Here is a 26,071-nt window from a genome sequence, read left to right as displayed (position 1 = left end):
GAAGTCCACAAAGTTTAAAAAAGAACTTTATTGGCAAAAGTACCAGTACCAACTAAAAGGCAGAGGAAGGACAAATTCTCTTTTGGAGCTGGGACATCCATTTTTCTCTGCCCTTGGACACCAGAGGTGCTGGTTCTTGGGCCTTGGGACTTCAGGACTCACACCAGCAGCTCCCCTGGTTCTCAGGGCTTTTGCCTTGGACTGAGAGCTACACCACTGGCTTCCACAGTACTCAGGCCTTCGGACTCAGACTGAATCACACCACTGGCTTCTCTGGTTCTCTGCTTACACACAGTATATTGTGGGCTCTCTAAGCCTCCATAAGTGCATGAGCCAATTCCCATAACAAATTTCTAGTCATATATCTATATATATCCTATCGGCTCTGTTTCTCTGGAAACCCTGAGTAACATGGTGGAAGCTGGGAGAAGAAGGGATAGTGAATGCTCGGCAATTATGATAGAAGTCTTTATATATTGAAATATTGGTGCCAATTTTTCACTCTTAATAGAATTGGAAACAGAGAGAGATAAAGGGAGGCAAATCTTGAAAGAAATTGTGGGTGCACCACACCTTTTGACATGTGGAGGTGACTATAGTCAAATTCATAGGAAGTTCACAAAGTTTAAAAAAGAACTTTATTGACAAAAGTACCAGTGCCAGCTAAAAGAGATTGACATTCTACAAGGTACAAACAGATTATTTGTCTCTAGTTTTCTACAGGCAGAAAGCAGGTTGAAGAACCCATTTATCCACCAAAAAAGGCATATTCTCTAATGTCCTTTGCAAGTGACTAAGGAAGATGAGGGAAAAAGAATGATTCCCTAGAGTGCAGAACCAAGAGCTATGGAAGATAAGACTGGAAGGTCATTCTTAGGGAGTAGAAACAGTGTGTAATCATGAAACATAATTCCCTCCAATAGAGGAACCTGACAAACCCCATTGTCCAATGAGGTTTCCTAATTGCTATGGACCAGTGGCTGTCACCTGCTTCCATTTCTACCCTTTGTGAATAAGAGTATTTTTTGTGATTATTGTCTCTATTTCATCATTTGTTGTATGTGATAAAAGGATACTTGCTCTTTTAATTCACAGGTCTCTATATCAAGAAGGACTATATCTGGACCTGATGTAGATCATGAGATCCTGGACTTCAAAGATGTGATGGAACTTTTAGGGGTTTTGGGATAGGAGTGGGTCTATTTTTACATGTGGTAAATATATAATTATAATCAAGAAAGCAGATTGTGGTAGATTAAATTACTGGTCCCAATTCTTCACTACCCTGTAGTAGCATTATGCACACATGAGCCTTTGCTATGGCTGCATGGTGAACAGTGTACTTCCTCATCCTCCTCACTTTGGGCTTCATTAGATGACTTTCTTTTGTATATGGGATGTCAGTGGAAGTGATATGAGCAAAAGCTTGAAATACTCTTGCATGCTGGGTTTTCCTGCTTGTCTGCTGTGACCAGCACGAAAAAAGCTTGTCCTGGATAACGTCTTTCAGCAGGGGCTCAGAATAGGACACGTGAAGTAGAGGCACTGTGCTGCAGCTGACCCTTGGGCCCACAGCCTGAAGCAGACCTTCCTCTGTCAACCCACAAACGCACAGCTTAGAGCTGACCTGAACCTAACCTTGCGGTTGTAGTCCAGCCTAGCTCAGCTACATTACCACTGACCTACAGACCCAGGAGAAAAGTTAATTGTTTTAAACCACTGACTTTGGAATGGGTTGTGCAGCAGTAGTGAGATAATCACTGACCAATATAAGTTATTGCAATAATTCGCAAGGCTATCATGGGAACTAGGACCAAGGTGGTAACAATGGAAGTGGTGAGAAGTAGGCAGATTCTGAGTATCTTTCATGGGTACAGCCTACAGGTTTTGCTGATAGATGGTATATGGGGTGTGAAAGAAAGTGATGCATTAAAGACAAATTCAAGGTTTTTGGCCTGAGCAAATGGAAGAATGGAGCAGCCATTTTTGAATGGAAGAACTTGGGTGTGGGAGAAGTTTCAGATTTGGGGGCAATATCAGGAGTCATTTTTTATATGTTACTTTTGAGATGCCTACAGACATCCAAATAGGGATGTTATGTAGGCAGCTGAATATAGAAGTTCGCAGGTAGAGGAGAGAAAGGTCTGGGAGTAATCATTAAGAAGATTGGATTTTAAAGCTACAAAACTGCAGGAAATCAAGTGAGTGTAGAAATGGGGTCAAAAGACTGAGCCTAAGGGCACATAGCATTTAGTGGTTGGGGAGTTGAAGAGTTACCAGTAAAGGGAATTGAGAAGGAACAGCCAGAGAGACAAGAGGAAAACCAGATAAGTTCTAATAAAGTGTCATTCATACGTGTTGTTCTCGTAATATCACATCCATTGCTCGCCTTTTCCTTTTCCTCCTTCACTACAAGTATCACCACCACTAGATCTGTCTGTCTGTGTGTGTGTGCGTGTGTGTGTGTGTGTGTGTGTGTGTGTGTGTATGGAATGCACAGTGTTAGTCACTTTATGTGTGTAACAAGAGAATTTACTGAAAAGGCTAACTCATCTCTTTTTTTTTCCTGCTATATACTCACTAGGGAAAAAAATCCCTTTTTTTCTCTTCTGGTCTCCTCTACAGGTCAGGGAATCTAAGTCTTTGCATAAATTCTGGGTCCTCCCTTGACAATTCTCTAAGCAGGATGGCTCTGTCTGAGAGGGGAAGGTGTTAGAAGCTGGTGCTTTCAGTGGAATGGGAGGGACGAACAGCTGGAATCCTGGAGGAGAACTGATTTCTTTTACTCTGTAAGCCTGGAGGAAAGGGGTTAAGGAGGGGAGGAAGGGGGATATTAGAGACTTGTGTTTAGCTAGCATGAAACTCTCTATAGTGGCAGCAAGATTTTGGAAGGAGAAAGGCTGCCTGTATGAGTGGACATTAGAGAATGAATGCCACAACCTTGGAAGCGTTGGTGTGAATCAACTGTGTTTGAGTGGCGATCACTTGGGGGAACCTCTGTTGCAGAGTCTGATAAAGGCTCAGTGCCAGGGAAGGGCAGTGAGGCACCCGAAATAAAACTGCTTTGCAGAAAGAACATGTCTAAGCCTAGGACAAGGATCAAAGTATTTGTAGGAGAGTATTTGTTGTGACAACATATACCTGGTTTTAGAAGCTCCTCAGGACTGAGCCATCCTGGCTTGTTTTTGAGTTTTGGGGGAAGACTGACTTTGTGACTATAAACCAAGAGAGATGTAATCCTGGAACTAAATCATGGGTCATCCACTGTGGTGCAGGCAGGATTGGAACCAGCCAGAGAATCGCCTTAGTCTGCTGGACTATACTACAACATTATGGTAGAAGGCAACAGCATTAACTAAATGGTAAGACTCCACTTTCCACCCTTAGTATTGGGAAGAGAACTGCACCCTTTGGTCTAAGACATGAACTCTCAGTTTCTTCGACAATCAAGGGTGGAGAGGCCTCAAAAAGGAGAGACTGAACTTTCTAAAAATAAGGCGCTGGGGATTTGAATGGTTCATTGAAAACATAAAAGAGATAAAGCCTCTGAGTTTGTGAAACAGGCATTACCATTTGTATACTTAAAAACTTGGGAAGTTTTAACTGAAGAAGTCAGCATGATATGATAGCTTTTGCTTTTTCCAATATGATGTTATTAGTCTTGTTCTGTGTGGTTCTGGAGAGCAAAACAATAAAGAATTGTAAATTGCATGAGTGTAAGAACAAATATTCACTATTAATTCCCAGCACATGAATAGTGCTCAATACATTTTCAATAAATGATTGAATACATGTATGAAAAATGAAAGCCAGTGGGTTAAACTTACAAGGAGGCAGGGTTTCTTTCTTTTCTTTTTTTTTTTTTTTTGAGATGGAGTCTTGCTCTGTCGCCCAGGCTGGAGTGCAGTGGTGCAATCTCGGTTCACTGCAACCTCCACTTCCCAGGTTCAAGCAATTCTCCTGCCTCAGCCTCCCAAGTAGCTGGGATTACAGGTGTGCGCCACCATGCCTGGCAAATTTTTGTATTTTTAGTAGACATGGGGTTTCACCATGTGGGCCAGGCTGAAGGAGGCAGATTTTTGTCCCAGCTTATCTTTCTAAAAATTCCAAAAGAAAATAGACTATCATTAAGAAGCAGTGAAATTTTTTATCACTAGGAGTGAAACAGGAGCTAAAGAACATTTTTGGGGGATGTGATAGAGAGGATTTATTCATTTGATAATGGTTAAAACACATAACCTCTGAGATCTCTGTAATCTCAGATGCTTTTGTTCTGTAATTCTAAATCCAAGGGTCTCTATAGATAGGCTTGAGACAAGTGTAAACAAACTCATGATCTCAGAGAAATCTTCAAGTGGCATGTTTCAATGGTAGGCTTATTAAACAAATGCTCATGACAGATTTTCACAACAGCAACGAATGTTATTTCACAACATCAAATCTTCCTTCCTCAGGAAAAAATGACATTAACAAGAAGGTTGATGGATTTGGATTATTTTTCATGTGTCCTGGAGGTAAAACCAGTGTCCTCACTTGTTTTCCTCTTTTTCCTCATTTTGAAGACTATCTGTTTTCATTTTCTTTACCTCCTCTCTGGCTACGTGTCCCCGGAAGGCAGCTTGGATTTTGACAGCAGCAACCTCTTCTTTTTCCTTATCTTCCTCAGAAGAGTCCTTCATCGAAAGGAGAAAAAGTAAGAGACTCTTTAAACATGCCGTATTTTTGATGCCATAAAAATAATGCAACAAATTTAATCAATTTAGGGATGCAACTATCTGAGAGTTGTTGCTTCCTGAGGGAATTTCATATATTGTCACATTGTATATGTACCAAATAGCAAATGCCAAAATAGCAGACATTTTGTTCGCCTGAGACACAAAAAGGAACTCGGAAGTTTGAACTTCGACATTGTAGAGAGTGAGTTCTTCTTTCTATGAGGACTAGTCCACAAGAGTCTGGAGTATGAAGAATACAGATAGATATTAAAAGACATATCTTTTAATATGTCTCTGCAACGAAAGATCATTGCCAACTTTCTTTCCCCCAAAATAGTGTCTATTTAAGTTTCCTGAGCAATAACATTTTTGGGGGGGTTTGGGGGGACAAGAAAGAATCTTTGAGGCATAGTAAAAATGTTAAGGAGAAAGAATAGTAAATGTTATGTTTCAAAATAATCACAATGATATATAATGAATTAGAATAACTTCTCAATTTCTCAATGATTAGCTAATCATAGTCATACATTTAAAGTGAGGTGCCAAGGAGAAATCCATTTAGTCCAATAATGTCAGTTTTAACATGGTTGGTTGAACTATGGCACATACCCTCTTTTAAAAAAAAATGGGTATAAATTTTTAGCTCTAAATTTACAGACAGTAAAATGCATGAATCTTCAGTGTACAATTGAATATACAGCTTTTAATATATCTTTTAAAATTATAGAAATGACATGTATACACTTTAAAAAACTCAAATGTCACTGGCAGTGATAATTTTCTCCCTCTATCCAAATCCTGCTCCTGGGAGATACCCATTATTATGAGTTGAGTATCTACATCCTTCCAAAATTTCTCTATATGCAAATATATTCATATGGGTATATATATATATGTGCCTTTTTATTTTAAAAATGAGATCATGCTAATCACAGAGTTCTGCAGCTACTTTTTCCATGTAACGATATATCTTGGTTCTCTTTTTCTGTGTTATTAGTCAGTGTATAACTCTGCTCATTCTTTTTTTATGACATCATTATATTATACTGATGTACTTTTATTTAATATTTACTCAATCTCATATTAATGGACCTTTGGGTTGCTCAAGCCTCCTATCCCCCCATTATAAACAATGAGACAAATCTAGCTCTTAAACTTTTAAATGCAAACAGAATGGTACAAAATTCTTCGAGACGACATCCTAATATAGGCAAACAAATACACTCAAGTTTGAAATCAATGAGATCCCTACTCAAACTCAAACTCATGAAAACCTGTGTAAGAGCACCTATGAAAGATGTAAGGAAATAAAACTCCCTTCTTGCTTGACTTCCTGTTACATCTTAATGTTAATCTTCCTGTTATATCTTAATGTTATTTCAGTACAACCTAATAGTAAATAAATAAAATCCATTTAGTCCAATAATGTCAGTTTTAACATGGTTGGTTGAACTTTGGCACATACCCTCTTTTAAAAAAAATTGGTTATAAGTTTGTAGCTATAAATTTACAGACAGTAAAATGCATGAATCTTCAGAGTACAATTGAATATAATTGAATACAATGGAAATTGAATATAATTGAATATAACAGAAAACAATACAATTGAATAACCTGTACATCTTTTTTTTTTTTTTTTTGAAACTGAGTCTTGCTCTGTCGCCCAGGCTGGAGCGCAGTGGCCTGATCTCAGCTCACTGCAAGCTCCGCCTCCTGGGTTTATGCCATTCTCCTGCCTCAGCCTCCTGAGTAGCTGGGACTACAGGTGCCCGCCGCCTCGCCCGGCTAGTTTTTTGTATTTTTTAGTAGAGACGGGGTTTCACCAAGTTAGCCAGGATGGTCTCGATCTCCTGACCTCGTGATCTGCCCGTCTCGGCCTCCCAAAGTGCTGGGATTACAGGCTTGAGCCACCGCGCCCGGCCACCTGTAAATCCTATAAGGAAAAGCAATGCATCACTAGGTAGGAAGTAGGGTATTCCTTGAGGGGATATCCATTCTGGCTGCCAGTTCTTGGGCAACTACCTGGGACCTAAGACATAAAAAGGAACTCAGAAGTTTGAACTTCGACATTGTAGAGAGTGAGTTCTTCTTTCTTATGAGGCCTAGTCCACAAGAGTCTGGAGTATGAAGAATACAGACAATGGTGTACTGGTATGTGTTTTAACAACTGGCTCTCCAGAAGAAACAAAACCCTGATTTGCAGTGTTTGCCATGGTCTTAATATTCTCACTGTTGCTGACTTCAAGTTATTAAAGTGACATTACCGAACATAGGCCTTTTGGTATGTCCTTTTTTTTTTTTTTTTTTTTGAGGAGTCTTGCACTGTTGCCCAGGCTGGAGTGCAGTAGTGTGACCTTGGCTCACTACAACCTCCGCCTCCTGAGTTCACGTCATTCTCCTGTCTCAGCCTCCCAAGTAGCTGGAACTACAGGCGCCCGCCTCCACAGTCGGCTAATTTTTTTGTATTTTTAGTAGAGATGGGGTTTCACCATGATCTGCCCGCCTTGGCCTCCCAAAGTGCTGGGATTACAGGCGTGAGCCACCGCACCTGGCCTCTGCTATGTCTTGACTGCTTGGATGTAGTACATCAGGCACAAAGGCATTTTTGTAGAGGGTTATGCATGGAAGACAAATAAGCCACATTGTTGTAAAGCCATTATTTTGGCTGTATGTAATTCCCTGTGATTTTTCCTTTTGTTATCTCTGAACATTTGCTATTGTGTAGTGGTGACAGCACCAATTAGTGAAAAATTCCCAAAGTGGAAGATGAATCTGAAGGATCATGACTAGGGCTGTGAGTTCTGTCTGCCCTTCCCCATAGGGAGATTTTTCCATCCATTAACAATCTTGAAAAATAAGATTTAATTTTTAAGGGAAAAATGAGTTTGTGATCATAAGAGGCATGGCTGAAAATGATCTACCAGTTAGTTTATCACTGATGTTAATTATCTGGAAAAGTAAAATCATAATTTTGACAATAAAGATAACAGACATTCATATTTAGAGTTCAATTTTAAATTGGGCAATATCATTCTTTGTAGGAATCCAATAGTACATGAAAAATATTACATACTAAGATGGTGACTGATGTCTCTTCCTCCTTCCCAGATATCTGAGATTCTTCTTGTTTAGGATCACTTTTCTCAGGTGGTTCTTGCTCCTGGACAGGTAGAAGAGAGCCAAATCAGCAATGTTTCCAAAATAACAAAATCTTGTATCAAACTGCTTAGAAGTAATGAAATATTACTTTAAATTACTGAGAAATAGGGGGAATTAAATACTACATATTTATCTTTTAATAAGGAAAATACATGAAAACAAGAAGAAATAATAAAAGCTCTTAAGGGAATATGTGTAAACAAATATTAAAGACCAAATAATTGGCAAAAATGTTTGATCTATTGCTTTTGGAATGTGTGTACCACTGTTTTATGTTAAAAATAAACCACTGTCCTATACTAAAAGTTGGTAAAATGATGTAATGAATCCTGAACAAAGTATAAAAAAGAGGTTCCAATAGTTTCTAAAATAGGAATAAATGACATTGTCTTCCAGAATGTGACATCAAATTGACTTTTTAGTGACATTTATGGATTAAAACTAGTCAAAGAAGTAACTTTTGCTGTGGAGTTTTGCTTTATGATTTAAATATAAAAGGAGAAACCACCTCTGCCTATTTTGACGTGGCTATTTAAGTCTTCCTCCATTGCTAATTCACACCTATGGAAAGAGCTTCTTTAACCCATAAAACCAAAATTTAAGTATAAGTTAATCAAATAAAGCCTTTAAAATTAAAAAAAGAAACACCCCAAAATTGCTATGTGACGCAAGGATTTTAACATTTTTCAACATTATTCCTTTGATATCGATAAAACGTGAATACAACTAAAACATGAGCACAGAGAATCTAGTAACATGGAAATACACAGAACGCGCCCATATCTACAGGCACAAATGGATGGAACTTCACTTTCAAACTCGTGTACTAAGTGACAACTCCTTCTTCAGGAAATTCCCCAAATCTACTGGAGAACACCACCAAAACCTGAACTTTGTGAATTCTTTTCAATTCTAATATCTGCTGTGCTTTGTGGCTAATAGTACTACCTCAGTTGTCTAGAGCAGTGTTCTCAAATTTTAATGTACCTACGAATTATTCTGGTGATCTCTTAAAAATGTAACTTCTGATTTGTAGACCTGGAGTGGGGCCCAATACTTTGAATTTCTTCTTTTTCTTTTATATTTGTACACATTTATGGAGTACATGTATAATTTTGTTACATGTGTGGATTGGTGATCAAGTCAGGGCTTTTAGGGTGTCAGTCACCCAAATAATGTACATTTTAGCCTTTAACCAATTTCTCATTATTGTCCCTTCTCCCACCGCTCCTCACTCTTCTGAGTCTCCATTATCTATCATTCCACTGTCTATGCCCATTTAAACACATTTTTTCAGCACCCACTTATGAATGAAAACAAGCACTACATGTCTTTCTGTGCCTGGCTTGTTTCACTTAAGATAATGGCCTCCTGTTTCATCCACGTTGCTAGAAAAGACATGACTTCATTCTTTATTATGGCTGAATTGTATTCCATTGTGTATATATCCCATATTTTCCTTATTCATTCATCCATTGGACAGACACTTAGGTTGATTCCATATCTTTGCTGTTGTGAATGGTGTTGCAAACAACATAAAAATGAAGGTATCTTTTGATGTATTGATTTATTTTCCTTTGGGTAGATATCTAGCACAGAGATTGCTGGACTGAATGGTCATTCTATTTTTAGTTATCTGTGAAATCTCCATACTGCTTTCGTTAGCGGCTGTACTAATTTACATTCCTGACAACAGTGTATAAGAGTTCTCCTTTCTCTGCATCCTTGCCAGTATCTGTTATTGTCTTTTTCATAATAGTCATTCTGAGTGGGGTAAGATAATATCTTATTGTAGTTTTGATTTGTACTTCTCTGATGATTAGTGATTTTGAGCATTTTTAAATATACCTGTTGGACACTGTATGTCTTCTTCTAAAAAAATCTCTATTCATATCCTTTTCCAAGTACTTTTTCCTCCCTTCTTCCCTCCCTCCCTCCCTCCCTCCTTTCTTTCTCTCTTTCTCTCTTTCTTTCTTTTTGAGACAGTGCCTCGCTCTGTTGCCCAGGCTGGAGTGCACTACAGCCTTGGCCTGTGGGCTCAAGTGGTCCTTTCACCTTAGCCTTCCAAGTAGCTGGGGCCTACAGGTGCACACCACCACATCTGGCTAATTTTTTGAAGAGATGGGTTTTGACATGTTGGGCATGCTAATGTCAAGCTCCCGGGCTCAAGCAGTCTTCCTGCCTTGCCTCCCAAAGTGCTGGGATTACAGGCATGAACCACCACTCCCAGCCCTTTGCCCACTTTTTAATGGGATTACTTATTTTTTGTTGTTGTTGAATTGTTGGACTCCCTTGTGTATTTTGGATATTAGTCCCTTGTTGGATGAATAGTTTGCAAATATTTTCTCCCATTCAACAGCTTATGTCTTCACTCTGTTGATTATTTCTTTTACTGTGCAGAAGCTTCTTAGTTTAATTAAGTCCCATTTGTCTATTTTTGTTTTTGTTGCCTGTGCTTTTGTGGTCTTAGTCATACATTCTTTGCCTAGACCAATATCCAGAAAAGTTTCCCCTAGGTTTTCTTCTAGTATTTTTATAGTTTTAGGTCTTATGTTTAAGTCTTTAATCCATGATGAGTTGATTTTTGTGTACAATGGGAGATAGGGGTCCAGTTTCATTTTTCTACATATGGCTCTCCAGTTTTGCCAGCACTATTTATTGAAGAGGATGATATCCTTTCCACAGTATATGTTCTTATCAGCTTTGCTAAAGATCAGTTGGCTATATGTACATGGCTTTATTTCTGGCTCCTCTCCTCTATTCCGTTGATCTATGTATCTGTTTTTATACCAGTTCTGTGCTGTTTTGGTTACTATAGCCTTGTATTAGGTTGGTGCAAAAGTAATTGGGACTTTTCCACTGAAAGTAATAGCAAAAATGGCAATTACTTTTGCACCAACCTATAATATCATTTGAAGTCAGGTAATGTGATGTTTCCAGTTTTGTTCTTCCTGTTCAGGATTGCTTTGGCTATTTGGACTCTTTTTTGGTTCCATATGAATTTTAGGATTGTTTTTCCCAATTCTGTGAAAAGTGAGTTGGTACTTTGATAGGGATAGCAATGAATCTGTAGATTGTTTTGAGAAGTATGGTCATTTTAAAGTTATTAATTCTTCTGATCCATGAGCCTGTGATGTTTTTCCATTTGTTTGTGTCATCTTCAATTGGTTTCATCAGTGTTCTGTAGTTTTTCTTGTACAGTTTTTTCACCTCCTTGGTTACATTTACTCCTATGTGTTTTTTAAAGGTATTATAAATGGAATTGCCTTCTTGATTCCTTTCTCAGTTAGACTGTTATTAGTGTATGGAAATGCTACTGATTTTTGTGCATTGATTTTGTATCCTGTAATTTTATTGAATTCATTTAACAAATCTAAGAGTTTTATTGTGGAGTCTTTAGATTTTTCTAGATATAAGATTATATTGGGATTCAGGCATGGTGGCTCATGTCTGTAATCCCGGCACTTTGGGAGGCCAAGACAGGATGATTGCTTGAGGCCAGGAGTTTGAGACCTGCCTGAATATAGCAAAAGCCCGTTTTTACAAAAGACAAAAACATTATTCAGTGTGGTGGCACATGTTTGTAGTCCTAGCAAATTGGGAGGCTAAGATGGGAGGATCCCTTGAGCCCAGGAGGCCAAGGCTACAGTGAGCTATAATTACACCATGGCACTCCAGCCTGGATGACAGAATGAGACCCCATCTCCGAATATATATACATATATATATCAGCAAACAGAGATATGTGACTTCCTGTTTTCCAGTATGGATGCTTTTAATTTCTTTCCCTTACCTCATTGCTCTGGCTAGGACTTCCAGTACTATGTTGAATAGGAAGGGTGAAAATGGGCATCCTTGTCTTGTTCCTGTTCTTTGGGGGATTGCTTTCAACTTTTTCCCATTTGGTATAATATTAGCTGTGGGATTTTTGTATATGGCATTTATTGTTTTGAGGTATGTTCCTTCTCTGCCTAGTTTGTTGAGGTTTTTTATCATGAAGGGATGTCGGATTTTATCAAATGCTTTTTCTGCATATGGTTTTTGTCTTTCATTTTGTTGATGTGATGTATCACATTTATTGATTTGCATATGTTGAACCATCCTTGCATCCCTGGTTTAAAACTGATTTTATCATGGTGTATTACCTTTTTGATGTGCTGTTGGATTCTGTTTGCTAGTATTCTGTTGAAGATTTTTGAATCTATGTTCATCAGGAATATTTGTCTGTAGTTTTCTGTTTTTCTTGGGTCCTTGTCTCGTTTTGGTATTAGGGTGATACTGGCTTCATAGAATGAGTTAGGAAGAATCCGTTCTTCTCAATTTTTTGGAATAGTTTCAGGAGGCGTGGTATTAGTTCTCCTTTGTATGCACAACTGGGTAGAATTTGGCTGTGAATCCATCCAGTCCTAGGCTTTTTTTTGGTGGTGTTGGGGTGGGGGAGATTTTTATTACTGAATCAATCTTGCTACTTGTTATTAGTCTGTTCAGGTTTTCTATTTCTTCCTGGTTCAATCTTGGTAGGTTGTATATTTCCAGGAAATTATCTATTTCCTCTACGTTTTCTAGTTTGTGAGTGTATAATTGTTCATAATGGTCTCTGATGACCATTTGTATTTCTGTGCTATCAGTTGTAATATCTTCTTTTTCATTTCTGATTTTGTTTATTTGGGTCTTCTCTCTTCTTGGTTAGTCTAGCTAGCCATTTATCAATTTTATTTATCTTTTCAATGAACCAAGTTTTTGTTTTGTTAATCCTTTGTATTGTTATTTTAGTCTCTATTTTATTTAGTTTTGCTCTGATCTTTGTTCTCTCTTCTGCTACTGTTTGGTTTGTTCTTGCTTTTCAAGTTGCTTGAGGTTCATCCTTTGATTATTAATTTGTAATCTTTCTGCATTTTTGATGTAGGCATTTATTGCTATCAACTTCTCTCTTAGCACTACTTTTTCTGTATACCATAGATTTGGATATGTTGTGTTTCCAGTTTTCATTTGTTTTAAACAGTTTTTAAAAATTTCTGTCTTAAGTTTTTTTTTAATCCAATAGACATTCAGAGACATGTTGTTTGATTTCCATGTATTTGTATCATTTCCAAAGTTCCTCTTGGTATTGATTTTTAGTTTAATTCCACTGTGGTCTGACAAAATACTTGATATTATTTTGACTTTTTAAAATTTGTTGAGACTTGTTTTGTGCCCTAACATAATATGGTCAATCTTTGACAATGTTCCATGTGCTGATGAAAAGAATACATATTCTGCAGTTGTTGGGTAGAATGTTCTGTAAATGTCTGTTAGGTCCATTTGCTTAAAGTCAGGTTTCAGTCCAATGCTATTGTATCAATCCATTCTCATAGTGCTATGAAGAAATACCTGAGACTGGGTAATTTATAAAGAAAAGAGGTTTAATTGACTCACAGTTCTGCATGGCTGGGGAGACCTCAGGAAACTTACTATCAAGGCGGAAGGCACCTCTTCAAAGGGTGGCAAGAGAGAGAATGAGAGCAGGGCAAAGAGAGAAAAGCCCCTTATTAAACCACCCCCCAACCCATGATTCCATTACCTCCACAAGATCCCTCCCATGATATATGGGAATTATGAGAACTATAATTCAAGATGAGATTTGGGTGAGGACACAGCCAAAGTATATCATTTGGCCCCTGGCCCCTCCCAAATCTCATGCTCTTACATTTCAAAATAGAATCATGCCTTTACAACAGTCCCCCAAAGTCTTAACTCATTCCAGCATTAACCCAAAAGTTCAAGTTCAAAGTCTTATTTGAGACAAGGCAAGTTCCTTATGCTTATGAGCTTATAAAATCAAAAGCAAGTTAGTTACTTCCAAGATACAATGGGAGTACAGGCATTGGGTAAATACAGCTGCCCCAAATGGGAGAAATTGGCCAAAACAACGGTGCTACAGGCCCCATGTAGGTCTGAAATCCAACAGGGCAGTCATTAAACCTCAAAGTTCCAAGATGATCTTCTTTGAGTCCATGTCTCATATCCATGGTGTGCTGATGCAAGAGGTGGGCTCCCATGGCCTTGGGAAGCTCCACCCCTGTGGCTTTGCAGGGTAAAGCTCCCTTCTTGGCTGCTTTCATGGGCTGGCATTGAGTGTATGCAGCTTTTCCATGCGCACAGTGCAAGCTGTTGGTGGATCTACCATTCTAGGATCTGGAGGACGGTGGCCCTCTTCTCACAGTTCCACCAGGCAGTGCCCCAATGGGGACTCTGTGTGGGCTCCGACCTCACATTTCCCTTCTGCACTACCCTAGTAGAGGTTCTCCATGGGGGCTCTGAACCTGCTGCAAACTTCTGCCTGGACATCCAGGTGCATCCGCTGCAATCTAGGTGGAGTTTCCCACACTTCAATTCTTGACTTCTGTGGACCCACAGGCTCAACACCACATGTAAGCCACCAAGGCTTGGAGTTTGCACCCTATGAAGCAATGGCCTGAACTGTACATTGGCCCCTTTGAACCAGGGCTGGAGTTGAAGCAGCTGGGACACAGGGCACCATGTCCCGAGGCTACATAGAGCAGGGGAGCCCTGGGTCTGGCCCAGGAAACCATTTTTCCCTTCTACACCTCCAGGATTGTGATGGGAGGTTGCTGTGAAGGTCTCTGACATACCCTAGAGACATTTTCCCCATTGTCTTGGTGATTAACATTTAGCTTCTCATTACTTATGCAAATTTCTGCAGCCAGCTTGAATTTCTCCCCAGAAAATGGGGTTTGCTTTCTGTTGTGTCATCAGGCTGCAAATTTTCCAAACTTTTATGATCTACTTCCTCTTGAATGCTTTGCTGCTTAGAAATTTCTTCTGCCAGATACCGTAAATTATCTCTCTCAAGTTCAAAGTTCCACAGATCTTTAGGGAAGAGGCAAAATGCTGCCAGTCTCTTTGTATAGTAAGAGTGACCTTTACTCCAGTTTTCAACAAGTTCCTCATCTCCATCTTAGACCACCTTAGCCTAGACTTCGTTGTCCATATCACTATCAGCATTTTGGTCAAAGCTATTCAACAAGTCTTTAGGAAGTTCCAAACTTTCCAACATCTTCCTGTCTTCTGAGCCCTCCAAATGGTTCCAACCTCTGCCTGTTACCCAGTTCCAAAGTTACTTCCACATTTTTGGGTATCTTTATAGCAGTGCCTTACTCTCTGCAGTACCAATTTACTGTATTAGGCTGCGAGCAGTGGTTCATGACTGTAATCCCAGTAATTTGGGAAGCAGAGGTGGATGGATCACTTGAGCCCAGGAGTTTGAGACTAGCCTGGCCAACATGGTGAAAATACAAAATACAAAAATTAGCTGGGCGTGGTGGCACGCACCTGTAATTCCAGGTACTCGGGAGGCTGAGGCAGGACAATCACTTGAACCCAGGAGGTGGGGGTTGCAGTGAGCTGAGATTGTGCCACTGCACTCCAGCCTGGGTGACAGAATGAGACTTTGCCTAAAAAAAAAATCACTATATTAGTCTGTTCTTATGCTGCTATGAAGAAATACCTGAGACTGGGTAATTTATTAAGAAAAGAAGTTTAATTGATTCACAGTTCTGCATGGCTGAGGAGGCCTCAGAAAACTTACAATCATGGTGGAAGGCATCTCTTCATAGGGTGGCAGGAGAGAGAATGAGAGCTGAGCAAAGGGGGGAAAAGCCCCTTATTAAACCATCACCCCCCATGATTCAATTACCTCCCACTGCATCCCTCCCACAACATGTGGGGATTATGGGAACTACAATTCAAGATGAGATTTGGGTGGGGACACAGTCAAATGATATCAGTTACTTTGTTTATTTTCTGTCTAGATAATTTGCCTACTGCTTTCAGTGGGGTGTTGAAGCCCCTCACTATTATTGTATTGTAGTCTACCTCTGTCTTTAGACATAGTAATTTTTTTTTTAATGAATCTGGTTGTTCCAGTGCTGGGTGTATATATATTTACAATTGTTATATTCTCTTACTGAATTGATCCCTTTATCATTATAAAATAAACTTGTTTGTTGTTGTTTTTTACTGTTTTTGACTTAAAGTCTGTTTTACCTAATATAATTATAGCTATTTCTGCTTGCTTTTGGTTTCTGTTGGCATGGAATATCTTTTTCTACCTCTTTACTTTCAGTCAATATGTTTTTACAGGTAAGGTGAGTTTCTTATTAGCAGCATTTAGTTGAATCATTTTGGTTTTTTTTTAAAGAAATCCATTCAGTCAGTCTATAGCTTTTATGTTGAACATTTAATCCATATCTGTTTAAAGTTATTATTGATATGTAGAGTTTTGTTCCTTTTGTCATATTGTTAATTGCTTTCTGGTTATTTTATACATTATTTGTTTCTTTTTCTCTTACTGTTTGTCACTGTGGATTGGTGGAATTCTGTAGTGGTGCTATTTGATTCATTTCTGTTCCTCCTTTGTGTGATCGCTTTAACAGTGAATTTCATACTTTCATGTGTTTTCATGATGCTAAATGCCATCTTTTTGCTTCCAAGTTTAGGATTTCCTCGAAGACTTCTTGTAGGGTCAGCCTCGTACAGACAAATGCCCTCAGCATTTGCTTGTTTGGGAAATACTTTATTTCTCCTTCATTTATGAAGGCTAATTTTGCTGGATATAGAATTCTTGGCTGATGGTTGTTTTCTTCCAGCTCTTTGAATTTTCATCCCATTCTCTCCTGGCCTGTCAGCTTTCTGCTGGGAAGTATGGTTATTAGTCTGATTGGGTTTCCCTCACAGTTGATGAGATGTTTTTCTCTTGCTGTTTTTAGAATTCACTCTTTGACTTTAGATAGTTTGATTCTAATGTGCTGTGGTGAAAACTTTTTTTTTTGCATTGTATTTGTTTGGGGAATCGCTGCACCTCCTATATCTAGATGTTTAAATCTCTTGCTAAACTTGCGATGCCTTCATCTATTATTGCATTAAACAGGTTTTCTAAGCCTTCTGATCTTTTTGTCCTTGGGGATACCAATAATTCAAATATTCAGCTGATTTATGTTGTCCCAAATGTCTTAAAGGCTTTGTTTATTCTTTTTTATTTTTGTCTTACTGGATTGTTTCAGACATGTAATCAAGTTCTAAAAATTTTTTTTTCTACCTAGTCTAGTCTATTATTAAAGCTTTTGAATGTATTTTATATTTCCTTCAATAAATTCTTCAATTCCAGAACTTATGTTAGGGTTTTTTTAAAAATAAAAATCTATCCCCTTGTAAAATTTTTCATTCATATCCTGAATTGTTTCACGGAGTTCTTTGTATTGGTTTTCAGATTTATCTTGCACCTCACTGACCATATTTAAAAATCAGTATTTTGACTTCCTTATCTGAGACTTTAAGAATTTCATTTCAGTTACGATCTATTGCTGGAGAATTGTTGTGTTCATTCTGGGGTGTCATATTTCCTTGGTTTTCATGTTTCCTGTGAGACTTTGAATTTCTATCAAGTTTCCAGTTGATGCCAATAATGCTGATACCACACAGCCTTTCTCAACCAGCATTCATTATCTGAACCATGGAACACAGAGAATATTTTGAGTGGCTCTTTTCTCAATTCTCCCAAGGATGGTACCTAACCAGAACCATTCTAGATACAAAGCAGGACACCTATTCCTTACATGCAATTAGTGCCTTTGGTTTAGGCCTTAATTTTTTTGAGGAAACTTGGTTGAGAAAGCTGTCTTTGTAAAGCTGCTGAAGAGAAAGATAGGCTCAGACTCTGAAAAAACTATACCATTACCATCTTTAATTCTAACCAGTCTATTGTATCAATGATATAATATCAATGATAATGAAATAATTGGACTAATAGTGTTTTGGTCTATGAAATATCATCTATTAATTCAGTAATTATTTGTGGAGTACCTGCTATTTAGCACTGTGATGCTGAAAACATTTGAAGAATAAATGATGAAATAATTATTCATAACTTTTAAGCAACTTCTTCCTGGTGTTCATTGTTAAACTTAAGTGAAATATCTGTACATGACTCAGATACTTTAGAAAAATATTCTCATCAAAAAATCCCAGCACAATTAAAAAGATTTAATAAGGTATTTGTGATGCCTCCTCACATAATTCTCACAATTCTGGGGATAGCCTAATAATCACTAGCTGTTGACAGAGAGAAGAAATAGCCAAATCCAATAGCTTCAAAGGACCATACCTCGAATGCATGATTGTTATAGAAGCGGTCTTCTACCTTACTCCCCCATTCTGCTGGATCAAAGTTGGTTTCTAAATAATAAAAATATAGTAACTTCAGATTTACTTGAATTCATTAAGGTAAATGTAGCATTAGTAACACAAATATAAGTTTCTTGTTTCAAATTATAGGTTCTTTACTGACAGTCCAAAATCTTATTGACATTGTACATAGCCTAGCACTGCAGACATTACCCGTGATTATTAAATATATAATAACCAACTGAACATTGGATGAGCCTTTGGGGATATTTAGAAAAGCACTAAAAACATAATTTCTGCCTTCATAGAATTTATAATAAAAAGGGAAAAAGAACAAATGCCAGTACTTAAATATAAATGTAGACACTTAGAACATGTATTAGTAAACACAGAAAAATGTATAAAACTAAATGCTAAGTTGTCAGAAAGTTTGGAAAAGTGAAGGATGGGAGAAATTTTTTTTAATGAAGTATATTATGTAGACAGTTGACATAGACAAGGAGAGGTATTTATTTTTAAATAATTTTTTCTTTAACTTTATGTTATGAAAAATTTCAAAGCTAAAAAGTAGATAACAAACTCCCATAAGCATATTGTCTAGATTCAATGATCAACCCATGATTTATCTATAACCTTTTCTTCTAATTATTTTTCTGCACTTTCTTCTGATTATTTTTAACCCAACCCCTCCCTTGCATCCTGTTATTTTATCTACAATTATTTATTTCACAATGTATCTCAATATATACTCTCTTAAAATATAACCACAACACCATTATCATACTTCAAAATACTAAAAATATTAACAATTCCCTAATATCCTCAACTATTCAGTCAACTATCCAAATTTCTTCCATTGTCTGTTTATTTGTTGGTTCAAATCAGGACCCTGAAAATGGGCATGCACAACCCTTTGTATGTCTTTTAAATTTCTTTTAAAGGAAGATCCCCCAGTCCCTATTCTTTCCTTGCAATTTATTTGTTGATGAAATTAGGTCATTTTCTCTTTGGAGTTTTTCACAGTTCAGATGTTTCTGATTATCCCCATGGTGGCTTTTAACAAGTTCTTCTGCCTTTGAATTTCCTGTAGACTGGCAGCTAGATGTATAGATTTGATCTGATTCAGGTTTGATGGTTTGATTTTTTTTCTGCAAGTATACTTGATTGGTAGTGCTGTGTAATTCTGTCATAAAATTTATAATGTCTGGTTACTCTTTTTATAATTTTTATCGGCCCCCTGATGATCTTTGCTTAGATCATTTCTTTAGGGGATGTGAAATGGTAATGCTCTAATTTGATCAATACTTTTTTATTTTCTGGAGTACTCATTAAAGAAAACTTTTTCTCATCAACTGTTTGGTTACTCTGAAGAACAGTTCTTACAGAAAAGAAAGGTTAAAGGTTTAGTTCTTTCCTTTTATTTATCAGTTTTCAGAATAATCAGTTGGATTCCTAGGATCCTCTCAAGATGACCAATGAGTTTTTTCTTTAACCATCACAAATTCATGAATGTTTAGGAAAATGGATTCATTTCAATCCAATGCACATATTATTCTTATTGATGCTCTAATTATTAAACATTTGTCTAGTGGTAGCTTATTCAGGTGCTCAAATGTTCCTGAGTCCTTTGGAAACACCTCTAGCAACCTTTGATAGCTTCCTTGTTTTCTGGTATGGCAAGACGTTCAGCCTAATCTTGTATGTTTCCTGCCAAGTTCATGAAATTAGCTTGTTCTCCAAGAAGCCCTCATTCCTGGGAATGGTATTTAGAGATGACAACCTAGAAGCTGAGTGCTCACTGGTACTAGGTTGGTCATTCTTTTGAGGCCTTTAATGTACAGAACTAGAAAATACTTCTTTCATTTTTTAAAGAGAAAACATGAGGTTACACTGATATTTTTCAACTCAAATTTAAGATTACAGGATTTTATTAACCTCTTTCATCTTCATAATTATATGTTATTTTTCCTACACCAAAAATCTTATTCCTAATAACACTAGCTTAGTTCCTTACTTGCTTTGTTCTACAATACATAAATTCAATATATAATTTCAGAATAACCATACCATAATATGATTAACAATGATTACTGAAAGCAGCTTAAGGGTTTTTTTTTTTAAAGTTCATTTTGTTTTTAGGATATATGCACTAGGCATGTACAGTCAAATTGCTCCATTTTAATATCACTTGAAATAATTCCTTTCTGTGTGGTTATGTCACCCAATCTATACTAGTTAGGCTCATATGTTTCACATTTTAGAAACTGCTTTTCTTGGCCCGGTGTGGTGGCTCACGACTGTAATCCCAGCACTTTAGGAGGCCGAGGGGGGCGGATCACGAGGTCAGGAGATCGAGACCATCCTGTCTAACATGCTGAAAACCCGTAACATGCTGAAAACCCGTCTCTACTAAAAATACAAAAAAAAAAAAAAAAAAAAAATTGCTGGGCGTGGTGACAGGTGCCTGTAGTCCCAGCTACTCGGGAGGCTGAGGCAGGCGAATGGCGTGAATCCAGGAGGCGGAGCTTGCAGTGAGCCGAGATCGGGCCATTATACTCCAGCCTGGGCGACAGAGGGAGACTCCGTCTCAAAATAAATAAAAATTAAAAACTACTTTTTTTTTTTTTTTCAATTTTTATTTTGAGACGGAGTCTTGCTCTGTCGCCAAGCTGGAGTGCAGTGGTGCGATCTCGGCCCACTGGAACCTCTGCCTCCCGGGTTCAAGCCATTCCCCTGCCTCAGCCTCCTGAGTAGCTTAACAATTTTAAATTTAAAATTATAACTATGTAAACTTTTATGATTCCAAAATCAAGATATTTTCTATAATGTTCTCTCTAATCTACCCTGTTCACTTTCTCCTAAAGGTAAATGTTAAGTTTTTAAAGATTTACTTTTCCATTTAAAAATAAAAACAAAGCTGGGCATGGTGCTTCATGCCTGTAATCCCAGCACTTTAGGAGGCAGAGGCTGGCAGATGCTTGAGCTCAGGAGTTCAAGACCAGCCTGGGCAACATGGCAAAACCCTGTCTCTACCAAAAAAACAAAAAACAAAAAACAAAAAACAAAAATTAGCCCAGCGCGTCTGTGCATGCCTGTAGTTCCAGCTACTTGGGAGGATGAAGTGGGATGACTGCTTGAGCCTGGGAGGTTGCAGTGGAGCCACGATCCACAATTATACCACTGCACTCCAGCCTGGGCGACAAAGCCAGAGCCAAACCCTGTGGCAAATACACACACACACACACACACACACACACACACACACACACACACAGATATATATATTTATATCAATCTCTTTTGTTAAATGATAGCACACTGGCCAGGTGTTGTTTCTCACAGCTGTTATGCCAGCACTTTGGGAGGCTGAGGCAGGAGGATCATCACTTGAGCCCAGGAGTTTGAGGCCAGCCTGGACAACACTGTGAGACCCCCCGTTTGTATCAAAAAAATGGTAGCACACTAAGCACACTTTTCCCCATCTTGCTGTTTTCACTGAATATATCCTGAAAATCACTCTACAGTATCATCCATAGTATTATCGAGAGGTCTTTCTCATTTTTGAAAACAGCTATATATATAACTCAGTTGTGTAGATGTATTATAGTTTGTTCACTCAACCTTCTATGGATATTTGGGTTGTTTCTACAAAGAATGATGCACTGAAAAGTGTAGAAGTGGCACTTCTGGGTCAAAGGTTTAATACATATATAATTTTGGTAGGTATTGCTAAGTTCCCCTCCTGGAAGTTATGGCATTTTGCTTATCTACCAGCAATGTATATAAATGCATATTATCCCACAGCCTACAGAGTATGTTGGCTCTTTGCCAATGTAATGGAGGGGTTGTTATTGGTAGCTCAGTGTAGTTTTGATCTGGACTTCTGTTACTATGGATGTTTGAATATCTTTTCATAAGTGCCATTTATGTTCATTTTTGTGTGAATTGTTTGCTCATATCTCTTGCCAATATTTTCTATTGGGTTCTATAAGCCTATAACATACTGTTTTTACAAACTATTTATTTATTAGGGCTATTAACCCATTGGGATGTAAATTGCAAATATTTTTTGTCTTTTGTAGTTTTGTTTTCCTCACAGTGCTTTTTCTCATGTAAAAGTTTAATTTTATGTTGTCAATTTATAACAATCTTTTCTCTAATTGCTTCCAAATTTTGAAGCAATTAAAGCAATTTAGCTAGCAAAATTTTTTCTTCTCTTATAGAGAAATTCATCCATGTTTTCTTCTAGTATCTGTATGGTTTCTTTTAAAAAACATTTATATACTCGACTAATTTGGAATTTGTCCTTGTATATGATATAAGAAATTGATCCAATTTTATCTTTTTCCTTCTTTATCTTAAAATAATAAAAAGTCCACCTTTTTCCTAGTGACCTGAAATACCATTTAAATCATATACTAACATGTTTCCTGTCACACAAATAAAAATTAAGAGTAGTAACCACCTATGATGAATGCTGGCAAGGGAATTCTTGCATTGTGTGGGGACTGAGCCAGAAGTCCATAGTGATTATTTTTTTTTCCTTTTTGAAGAGACTGAATTCTGATACTTACATCTTCTGGATAATTTGCCTTTGGTTGACATGGGTGGAATTGGGTGTGGTGCTTACAATTTTTTCAAATGGTTTTACTCATTGTTTATTAGAGAGCTAGTGTCCTAAGACCATTAATCTGAATCATTATTTGCTTTAATTATTGTGATCCAGTAACAATGACGCAAATGTTTTTATAATGGAATGTTTCTGAGTTCTAAAATTAAATAAATGACTAAAGACTTTTACTGCATGAATTTGTAGTTAATCTTATAATAAAATTAATGTTCATTACAATTCACCTCTTTTCCCAAATAATTTTTTTCCCCTTCCAACTTTTATTTTAGGTTCAAGGGACACATGTGCAGATTTGTTACATGGTTAAATTCTGTGTTAAGGAGCTTTGGTGTAGAGACAATTTTGTCACCAAGGTAATCAGCATAATGCCTGATAGGTAGCTTTTCGATCCTCACTCTCCTCCTACCTCTGCCCTCAAATAGGCCCCCAAGTCTATTGCCAAATGATTTCTCTTAATAACTTTCCTCTTCTACATATAGTTTATCAAATGTGCTCAGTGGAAAATATTTAAAGTTTCAGATTGTGCAACAAATATTCCCACTGACCGGATATGGAAAAGACCAGCAACATTCAGGAAATTGGCAGAGATTTTGAGCTCTGTGAGGGCAGGGCATAAAAAGCAAGGGGTGGAGCTATGCAGTGTGTATGGGAGTTGTTTTAATTCCACCCTTGTGCCAGGTTTTCTTCCACTATAAAATTATTACAATTGAATGTTTGTTTGCTTGTGCCTGTTTCTAGTCACCTTTACCACTCCGTTGGAATACTGTAATAAAAAGTAATGATGACAAGAATTTACACAAAATGGATATTCTAATCAAGAATGGCTTTCTGGGGGTTAGGGCGGGGGTCACAGGAGTGGGGAAGGGGACTCACTGTGTTGCCCAGGATGGAGTGCAGTGGCTATTCACAGGTTTACTCATAGCTCACTACTGTCTTGAATCCCTGGGCTCAAGTGATCCTCTTGCTTCAGCCCCTGAGTAGCTGGTACTAAAGGTGCGCACCACCATGCCTGGCTAAGGATAGGTTTTTAGTACCAAACTGGTAAAGTCCTGACAGTCATAAACCTTCAAGGTTGGGGATTTATAAATTTTATTATGGGAGTGAAGGAATTTTGCTTTGGCTTTCAACCAAAGAGTTATTGTTAGTGGGGATCTGGGTCTCTGTGCAGGATGGAATTTAGCATAAAGAATATAAATTACGTTTCCAAGCTGGTAGTTTGCCTTTCAAAGCAGGTTGTCTGTGCCGTTATTGCAGAACAGTTTCATATACCCCAGTGAATATCAGTTTATTTAAGGAGTGTAGAATTCTTTTTGCAGCACTTATAATACTTACAAATGGAAGGAATCAAAATTGAAAGGAAACTACAGATACTCATTTCAGGAATAATAGTCAGCTGCCAGGGATGCACAAGAACAGTGTGCTGGAACGTGACGAGGGTAGACTATATGATCTTTTTTTCCCCCACTGATTTCTCCCAAGAAATGTATGTTCTTTTGCAGTTACCGTCCACACTGCATGCCCATGAGAAATACAATGAAGATGGTCTGAATAATGAACTGGTAATCTTCGATAATACGGAACGAATTTAAGAAAACATATCAAAGAGGTACATACTGTTTCAAAGAGCAAGAACTGTTAACGGAAACTCCCTGCCTCATAAAGGCTTTCTGCAGAATGGAGATGGTCTTAAGCAAGTTTTACTATAAACAAATGCTTAGTTTCTTATTTTAAAAAATGACTAATTTTAGAAAGCTTACTCTCTCTTTTCTCTAGAAGGCTCTCAAAATAGGCTGCTGCAAAAGCTGGTATATTGTCCGGTTGCTCTCTCAGAATCTCGCGTGTCAGCCCTTCAAGAAGATTCCCAAATCCTTGTGGAATTCGGTAGTGGGTGTTGGAGAATGGAATCGACATCTTCTTGGTAAGAACTGCCTATGGAACCTAAAGATTCATTAAAGAATACTGTCTTTAAATTTATCTGATTTTACTTTTATAATCACAACTATGCCAACAAATTATTTCTGAGACCCACATTTTTTTAACTTGAATTCTTTTTTCTCTAACACAACCCAAGTCCATCTATTTCTTCCAAAGGGTTTTGAAATCTCCATTATGGATTAGAAAAATACAAATACAGACCCATTCACTAGGCCAAATCATTTTTTTTAAACCCTACAAAAAACCCATAATTTTCAATATGACTTTTTCTCTTTACCCTTTGTATTCTCAAAAGGTAAGGGTAATTTTTGCTATCACACAGGAATTTAGAGAGAATGATTGTTAAAAACTTAAATTGAATTCATTATCAATTGCTGAGAAGACCCTCTTTGAGGTCTATTTTTTTTTTTAAAGAGTAGAAATTAGTCCTGGTTCTAGAAATTAATTTGTTGAATGAAGAAATTGCACAACCTTTCCCTTTGCTGCTACTTCTGAAGCATGGCCCACAATGCTTCGAACACCTTTGTACTGTGGAATGGGGTTGTGCCTGCGTGTGTGTGAGGGAGGGGAGGGATGGGATGGGATGGGGCTGTGTGCCATGATTTTGAAATCCCAGCCTCTAAAGTTTTAGAATTCTTATATTTTCCGGTTTCTTCTTGACTAGGCTGTCTCTCTCTGTCTTGCAATACAAGGGCCAGATTAAGGGTAGCTGCTAAGCAGTGGGCTGAGCTGCTGAGTATGAAAAGACCTGGCCTGTTAACCTGGCTGAGTATGAAAAGACCTGGCCTGTTAACGTGAGAGTGTGCGTCAATGCGGAATAGAGGTGGAAGCCGTGGTAGGGGTGCAGGTTGGGAGAACTAGGCGGTTTGATGAGACTATGGAGGGTTCTCGTTTCATCGCTTTTTTCTTTTTTTCCTTTGAGACGGTGTCTCTGGCCTGGAACTCCTGGGCTCCAGCGATGCTCCCGCCTCAGCCTCCCGAGCAGTTGGGATTACAGGCGCGCGCCACCACGCCTGACTCCTCTCTTTTGCTTTTTCTGAGGGAGCAGTAGATAGAGGTATCGAACCATTCTAGGGTGGTGAAAAGGGCTGGCGAGATTCTGAACCAATGTGGGCAGAGGAGGGCTGGCGGGGGGGCAGACGTTGAGGACCTGGGATTTCAGATTCGTGGAGAATGGGCTGCCTCGGCTCCAAACGGCCCAGGGCTCCGAGGATGTGTCTGGGATGCAGAGAGCGTACAAGAGACGAAGGGAAAAGTCTAGGTCTCGGTGTCGGAGAGGAAGTGGGGAAGCGGCCTCACCTCCTTTCTCTCCAAGCAGGTGCCGCCGGTTCCGGTTGTTTTTCTCGTTGCTGGGTAACCGTTTTTACTTAAAAAAAAAAAAAAAACAAAACTACGGCGGCCGAGAAGGGGAGCGCACGGCCCAGTCCTGAGGTCGCGGGAGGCTCCGAGG

The 26,071-nt window shown here is 38.2% G+C and overlaps 1 protein-coding gene across 1 annotated transcript; it reads right to left on the bottom strand.

The window, feature by feature from the left end:
- Window positions 1–4,345: 4,345 nt before the first annotated feature.
- On the bottom strand, window positions 4,346–26,006 carry LOC105476287 (sperm autoantigenic protein 17). Its single transcript, XM_011732069.3, has 5 exons — window positions 25,921–26,006; window positions 24,444–24,624; window positions 18,037–18,107; window positions 7,789–7,875; window positions 4,346–4,673 (listed from the first exon to the last, which is right to left on the bottom strand). Exons 2-5 carry the CDS (start codon window positions 24,595–24,597, stop codon window positions 4,530–4,532), a joined length of 456 nt encoding a protein of 151 aa, XP_011730371.1. The 5' UTR covers window positions 24,598–24,624; window positions 25,921–26,006; the 3' UTR covers window positions 4,346–4,529.
- Between the last annotated feature and the right edge of the window lie 65 nt (window positions 26,007–26,071).

Source organism: Macaca nemestrina, chromosome 12 (genome assembly GCF_043159975.1).
Source record: "Macaca nemestrina isolate mMacNem1 chromosome 12, mMacNem.hap1, whole genome shotgun sequence".
NCBI lineage: Eukaryota > Metazoa > Chordata > Mammalia > Primates > Cercopithecidae > Macaca > Macaca nemestrina.
Note: the sequence above shows the minus strand (reverse complement) of the source record. Positions and strands in the feature narration are given on the sequence as shown.